This window comes from Pestalotiopsis fici (genome assembly GCF_000516985.1).
Source record: "Pestalotiopsis fici W106-1 unplaced genomic scaffold PFICI_Scf_13, whole genome shotgun sequence".
Classification (NCBI taxonomy): Eukaryota; Fungi; Ascomycota; class Sordariomycetes; order Amphisphaeriales; family Sporocadaceae; genus Pestalotiopsis; species Pestalotiopsis fici.
The window spans coordinates 1298489-1306681 of NW_006917103.1; the positions used below are offsets into that span (position 1 = coordinate 1298489).

Genomic DNA, 8193 nt, shown 5'->3' on the forward strand with positions numbered 1-8193 from the left:
GGGGCCCCGTCGATGTATTGGGAGCCCAGCAACACTTGCAGCTTGCCCCTGACTACTTGAGTCGTAAGCCAACGCGGGTTTATGCAGGCCTGGACCGCACACTAAACATACTGGCCCTGCTGGGTATAAGAAGACGTCTATTGCCTTCAAACAACGACTCTGACGCCATTGCGGACTCGAGGCGTCTAGATCAAGGGCATCCGACCACTGAAAACTTGGATACGCGGAATATTCGTTGAAGGACGACAAAGCAGCGCGCGGCCGGGCGAGGCTTAGTTTAGTTCCCGGCTGCCCGCCAAAGATTGCCCAGGCCCAGGGTGGTTGAGCTGCAAGAAGGGAATACTGGCGATTTCGGCCATTTTCGAGGTCAACACTGTAGGTATACGATTACCATCATGTTTCCGGTGCTCCCGGACATTCTTCTCCTTCCATCTATTCCGTGGCCTAATCTACATGGCTGGGTGAGTCTCGTCGACTTGCAGAATACCCTTTTAGCAATTACGGATACGAAAGAAGGTTATCTATTCTTTAATCTGTATACTATGGAGTCGTCTGTTTCAAAAGGTATTTCAATTTCTCGAGATTCTCGTAATCTCCCATTGCCCAGAGGGAAAAAACCGTTTTCAAGGCGCAACAAGATCGGACGAAATAAAAGCTTTCGTGCCCCTGACCCCTCACGATGCTAAGCTGAATATGGTCTAAATAGGGGAGTGGCTTATCATAGTGCGTGTGTGCGTGCGTATGTGGGACAGACTTGGACTTGCGCGAGAAGGAAAAAAACTCCACCGGGTTTCCATATTTCTATACCTTGCCGCTTGCACATCCTAATGAGGGAAGTCGGTGGCTTGGCTAGGAGTTCAAAGGCCTCGCTGATTTGCATCGTCGCCTTTGGGTTCCTGAATGGGCGACGGCAAGCCCCAGCAGCCGACCCCAACCGCCCCCCTCAATGACGCAGTGAAGCTGTCGTTTAAACATTGAGTGGGATTATGTATGCCCAAGCGAGTATTATTCATGCACAACAGGCACAACCCCCCCAGCTCGATCTCACTGCTTTTACTCCCCGCGATGATCACAGATCTTCGGTAGTATTCAGCCACCAATTTGGTATGGATGAGCCCTGATCTGCACGTGGCCGCGGGTCCTCGGCAGCTCCTAACTTCTCAGCTCGTGTTTTTTTGGTTCAAAGGGTGATCACTTTCCTGGCTCAAATGGCTGTCACCATTTCAAGTCATGCAACGTGTGTGTAAGTCTGCTTATAATACTCTCTGGTATAAGTGCCCCGGCATGCTCAGCGTTATACTCGCCTATCTAATTCATCGGTGGACTAGTTGTGTGGCTTGCTAAGGTGTGACAGTAGTGGACAAACTATATGGCATCTTCTCAGAGCCCGCCCAGATAAAGTTCAGCTCCCGTGGGCGACTACGCTCTCGACGACTCTAATGTTTCAAGATGATAATTTGCTGACTTGATTAAATTCTCGCATTGGCCCATGTATAGATGAAAGACGATTCAGAAGATTGAGAAAGATCTTGAGTACGGCGCAGCAAATCAAAGTCGACTGCTTACCAGCCATTTTTGAGGGTCCAGAATCTTCCTTCACGCCCGGTACAGTTGTAAATGGTGAATGTCACTAGTCTGGCCTCTCCAGTCTCATGGTACACAATTAATGTCGCTTATTAGGCCATCAGGCATATGCCTCTCGTGTCCGGGCTATTCGGATAAATATTTGTTAGTCAGTCGAGGTCGAATCCGGCGATCCGTACTTGGAAGATTACTGGCTCCGCCCATTGCCGCCACCGCATTTCCTCCTCCTGGGACAAGAGACCACATCTCGGTGTTAGACTATGAATTATGCTAATGGCTTGAAGTTCAAGTTCAGCTCTGATATGGGGCGATAAACGCCTCGAGGATCCTTGATTCCTCAAGAGCCGAGTGATAAAAGGTCAATGATGCTCCAAGTAGATAAAGTCAACCACGTTCTTGTCTTTATGGAGTTTTTCAATGTCAAACATTGACGAAAATTGAGAGGAATACGCCTGCGTCACCTAAATCTGAAAAATAATATCGTGACAGAACACAGCCTTCTCATCATGAATACCGGCACAGGTGTCTCGTGTTGCTCTGATCTATCAAGCACTGCAAGAAAGCACAGTGTCCAAAGCTGTCGTAAAGCTTCGATTTCGTTTGCGATACTGTGGGCACCTAGGGTTCCCTTAGACGTCACATCTGTGAAGCTTATTATATTATCAAAGTATGTGACGTGAAAATTCTAATGTTCCAGGCACGCTATCCTTGGCGCAGATTTCCGAGCTACAATTATCCACCGAGTGAATCTAGAACACTTCGCATCGTTTGACCTCCACCGAGAAGACTTTTTATATCTTTGGAATCAAAACAATCCTTTTCATTCGACTCCATTGCCTCTTTTTGTAAATCAGGCTGGCAAGAACCATAATGTATTACCTCAACAGATTTCACTTTTACAACCCCTTCTCCATAATGAGAGAGACCTGGCCGCAGCGAGTAAGATGTATTGCATTGGATTCTTCTTGAGAGACATCCCAAAAGACCAGGCACAGCCCCTTTCCCCTTGAGATACTATATATCCTGTCACTTGGTGAAGACTCTCTTCATGTTAGAGAAACAAGAGTCGAACAGAAAATGATGTCTTTGCGTTCAATTTTACACGGAACCACCATTTCAAGGTCATGTCCATGAGTATTTCCTTCTTTTGCATGGGATCAAATCAGTGAGATATGCGCTTCTCAATATGGTTGGGGTGTTTGATAAAGTATTCATCCATAAATCGTCCAGAGTGTGATGAGATACGGTTAAGATGAGAGAATACAATTAATATCTAAATGACAACCCAGCATTAGCGCTTTCATTAAATGATCGAGACAGGTTATATGATATGGATTACAATGCCATCTTTGATATTGAAATGGCGGGCGAGGAAGTTGGTAGCTGAAACCTCCATCCCCCCGTGACTGTTTCTCAGAGACCTGCTCAAATGACCAGAATTATTTTGTATCACCATTGGGCCGGCTAAGGTTGTATGATGATGGGTTGCTCTTTGATCACTACCTTTAATTACAGTACTGCCACGAAGCGGTACTAGTGAAGTTTGTTCAATCAATGAGATGTCTTTGTCAGGATGATGCTTGGGACTTCTTAAGTTTCTCGAATAGACCCGAGTTCCACAATACTGTCTCGCTTGCAGCTATATGCCTAGGCATGGTGTTGACGTTGGAGGAACCACAAATTAAAGTCACTCATGTTCATACAAGTCCCTAGCAACTTCAGCTTATTGGTCTCGAGTTGAACTCATTTGACATTTATTTATTAGAAGAATCCAAAAATGTACATGGTATCTAAAAGAAAACACATTTTAATCGCCGAATAATTACGTTATGGGTAGATAGCCCTTATCAGTCCAATCCGTCCCATCATAGGACACTTCCCTAAGTTGGTTGCTAACCTGGAAATAGCATCTGCTCAGGTTCTCGTTGCTCGTGACCTCGATGCCGGAGCCGTCCCACGCGGCGGCAGTGACACATGTAATGTCGGTTCCCATGTCGGCTCCATTAAAGGCGTCATAGGTGCTAGGGCCCTTCCAGCCGGACTCGTCGTCCTGCCACATGACTTGGATGATGCCGTCATCGTCCTGGTATAATATATACGTGTTGGTGTAGTTGTTGGAGTTGTCGGGGCGGGCAATGACGAAGCTGCCAATGGCCGTGTCGCTGGGAATGTCATATGAGAGTTCATCTGCATTATTTGTTAGCATTATTCAAACAAGATTGGTATTCCTCTATCCAACCAATTTGTGAAACTTACCATCACCCCAAGCCAAGCCGGTGACATTGTTGCTGCCTTTCTCGACCTCATACGTCTTCAGTTTTCCATCGCTTCGGCGATAAATGAAACCGCCATCGTCCAGATACCATGCAGACGAGGGCACCACAACCATCCCGGTGCCCTCAGACCCAATCACATTGAGCGTAGAGTTCGTCCACCATGCATCCGCATCGTCGGGCCCTCCGTTTGCGCCCCAGTACCGGATCCATTGGAAGTTATTACCGTCGTTTTGCGCCATAACGAAAGGCCAGTAGGAAGCCAGCCGCGACGTCGAGGGGACAGTGATTGGGTAGTCGTTTATAATCATACGCTCACCCTGCACGTCGTTGCGACCCTCTGTGAATCCATGGCCCCGGATCGTGGAGTTTCCGTCGAGATAAATCATTTTATATTGTACCTGTGCCAAATGATATGATGATTAGTCACCATGATATGTCGTTTTCCAAAAACACTGATACATATCCCAGCGCTTCAATGACGACGCAACTTACTGCTGACGTTGTTTCAACCGAGCACGAGGCAGCGAGGGTTGTGTTGGTCCCAGGCTCGTATTCGAGCTCCGTCAAGATCGTGGGGTCGGACCACGACGTTTCATTGTTGGCGTACCACGATGTCCGCAGCTTCATGTCGGGGCCCTGGTAGAAAATGCGTATGCGCGCGACGCCGCCGTCGCGCCAGCCAGTCGCGGCGATCCTCGACAACGGGCGAATATTCTCCAGCGACGTCGCGTTCGTCGTCGAGCTGCTCGAGCTGTTACCGCTGGTAGTCGAATCATCATGCGACGACGAGCTCGATTTGGCCGCCCGGCTTCCCACTACTCCACCCACAACGGCGCCGACAATGACTACTACGGCAATGATGGCGCCCACAATGATCCAGGTGAGCTTTCGCTTCGGCCCTGCTCCTGCTCCTGCTCCCTCCTTTGCGGGGACTACCTCGGGCGGTTGACCGTCATAGTTCGATAGTGCTGCCGTGTGTGCGTCCGTCGTGATAGTATGATATTCTGGTAGGGCCCCAGCGCCCGTATATGCCTTCTCTTGCTGGTACGATACAGTTTGCAAACCCTCGGACTCTGGGCGAGGCGCGTACCGCGGGTCCACCTCCAAGCCGGCGTGGTGGTTCACTTCAAGACCGGGCTGCTCGTGCAGGTAGTTCGCGCCGCCTCCTTGGCTTGCCATTGCGTGTCTGGCAGCCTCAATGTCCCGTTGCGAGAGTCTTTCCCACTTGCTTGTAAATGCTGACCACAGCAAGGAGAAGGAAAGAAAGCAAGATGGGAGAGGTGTGGCTCTGACGAAAAGAGCAGTGAGGCACCAGTTGGGAAGTGAGTGACGGAGTTTCTCTTTGCTATCGGAACAGACAAGATTGTTGGGTCCGCGCCGACAACCCGCAGAGGGAAATCCAAATCAAGTCCACCCACCTGACAAGGCATCTTCGTTACGGCGATGCTCTGCTTTTTTCCCGCGCAACGGCCAAAGCTAGGTTCTACATGGGCCCCCAAGACGACCTAATAATATCCCCAAGGTCCTTGGCCCTGGCTACTTGATAGGCTCGCTTGGCCAATCATGCCTATCCACTGACAATATTGCGGAGCCTCCCTGAATCCTTCGACGACTTTAAGCGCATCCCCCCTGTTCTGCTGGACAGCGACTGCGGCCGCTAGACAGCGTTGTGATCTCCAGCAAAATATCCACAACAAGGCCAGCGCTGGGCTTGTTTGGGTCCGAGGAACGAGTCCGAGAATATCGCGTCATATATCTTTTCTTGATATTCCAGCATCGGAATAAAACTCCAATTCATATGATTTTGATTGCAATCGAGCAACGATGGTCAAAATATTTCATTTCATGTTTCTTGAAGGCTGATTACAGAATCCCTAAGAAAACTCACAAATACATTCAAAAGTTGTAGTGTTAGTGTCGCTGGCTACTAGTGTCCTCTACTACTAGGATTACCGGGTTTGCAGCGGATACTGCAAGTCTAAAAGTTCTCTGCCTTAGCCGAGAATATGACAAACTAAGGGTACCCCCCCCTAGGTGACCTGAGAATTTCCCCATAATTTTAAAATCCAAAAGATAACCTAAGGGTACCTGCGGGGCCACCGCTACCTGTATTTCCTTCCTATACGGATTTAGCAATAATATTAATTTTTAGCCGTAAAAAAAAAGAAATAATATCGACTTTTAGCCTTATAAAATAAAAAATAGTATCGATTTTCAGCCTTGTAAAATAAAAAATAATATTAATTTTTAACCTTTTAAAAATAAAAATAATATCGATTTTTAGCCTTTTAAAATTAAAAATAATATCGACTCCTAGCCGTAATAAATTAAAAATAGTATCGATTTCTAGCTTTAAAAAATTAAAAATAATATCGATTCGCAGCTTTAAGTAATTAAAAATGGTATTAATATATAGCTTTAAAAAAAAAGAAATAATATCGATAAATTTTTTCCTTATAATATAAAACGTTTTATAAAGGAAAAAGCAATACAAATAATATATCTAACCTTAATAAATAAACGCGGTGCTAAAAATTTTAGCAGGGTAAAAATCTTAATCCTTTTACGATTTTACGCTAAAACTAAATAAAATATAACCTTTATTTAACGCTTATTATAACATTTAATAAACTCTTTAAAAATCGTTCGTAAACCGTTATAATAATGCGCCGGATTTATAAAAATACGGTATAAATTTAAAATCGATTTAAAATTAATTTATTAGCTAATACGTATTAATATAGCCCGAATATTAGTAATACTTTAACGCCGATAACGGCTATTTTAGACGCGGTAGCCTCTTTTTTTACGACGTTAATAAAATAAATTTATATATTATCGCGCGATCGCTTAGGGCGCTTGCGCGCTTAATCGTATAGCTGCTAATATTTTATTATATAAAAGAAAAAAGTTATTATTAAAGCTAATAAAATTTATTATTGTTATAAAGTCGAACCTAATATGTTTTGCTATAATATAAATCTGCATTTTAGCTACGATTATATTTTATATAATATTAATTTAAAGCAAAACGTTATATATTTAAACCTAAGCAATTTAAAAAAATACCTTAAAACTACTGACGATTTTAATTAAGCTCCCGTAATTATCGGTGCTTTTTTTAATGCCGACGATTAAAAGCTCGTTAATAAATTTATTTATTATTCCTTCGCATCCGAATCGCACCTAAATTTAACCTAAAGCAAAATTTTATAAAAATATACGTATGCTAGCTCGTAAAAAAAAGACCAAGCTTAATATACCTAAAAAGGAGTTTAATACTCGCTAAATTATAATCCTCCGCCCCGAAATCCTAAAAGCTAACGGCATTATATATATTTTTATATACGATTAATACGATATTTTTATTTATATATTATTTATTTAATACGATTTAAACGTTATAAAAAAAAAGCTAGTTACGTTTTCGGCTAAAAATATAATAGCTATAAGCATAGCGATTACCCCGACCGCGGTATATTTTTTTACGCTATACGTTTTTAACTTTTATTTTATTAATATTAAAATAATTTGCCCTTTTCCTAAACGCGATAAAAACTGCTTTATTTAGCGAATATTTGCTAATCCCGAAATTAAATAAAAAGGAGCTAATATAAATAAATAATAATTTTAGGATTTATTTAATATCGATTTTAATTTTAATTAAATAGCTGCCGCTATTATTCGTTTTTAGCTTATCGCTTTATATAAAATTTCGAAGCCTCGCGCTCAAATTCCCGAATTAAACGCTTAAAAAAAAAAAGTAATAAAAGCAATAAATCTAAATAGTAAAAAACAAACCTATTAAATCTAAATTTATAGGTTCGACTCCTATTATTGCTCCTTTCCGATTATTTTTTGCGTTTTTTTTTTTATATTTAAAGCATTATAATAAAGGTATTTCGGCATTTATATTAGGCATAATATAGCATTTATTTAGCGATAGCGTTAAAAAGATATAAATTTATAAATAAAATATATAATAACTATAATTGCTTATAGTATATTATTTAATATACGTAAAAATTTATTATATAATAATCTTTGGTGTTTTTTATTTAATATTTTTTTAATTTATTTTCGATTTAAAATCGATACTTATTTATTTTATTTTTAAATAATAATCGATACCTATTTATTTTATTTTTAAATAATAATCGATATTTATTTATTTTATCCTTAAATAATAATCGATATTTTTTTTAATTTCTCGAAAGGAATTTATTTATTTATTTATTTATTTATTTATTTATTTATTTATTTATTTATTTATTTATTTATTTATTTATTTATTTATTTATTTATTTATTTAATTTATTTATTTTATTTATTT

The 8193-nt window shown here is 41.4% G+C and overlaps 1 protein-coding gene across 1 annotated transcript; it reads right to left on the minus strand.

Moving 5' to 3' along the window:
• Positions 1-3406: 3406 nt before the first annotated feature.
• PFICI_14832 (uncharacterized protein) lies at positions 3407-5039 on the minus strand (the record flags this gene model as incomplete). The annotated part of the gene is made up of 3 exons (XM_007843413.1): positions 3407-3771; positions 3841-4258; positions 4353-5039. The coding sequence occupies 3 exons, from the start codon at positions 5037-5039 to the stop codon at positions 3407-3409; spliced, it is 1470 nt and encodes a 489-aa protein (XP_007841604.1).
• Between the last annotated feature and the right edge of the window lie 3154 nt (positions 5040-8193).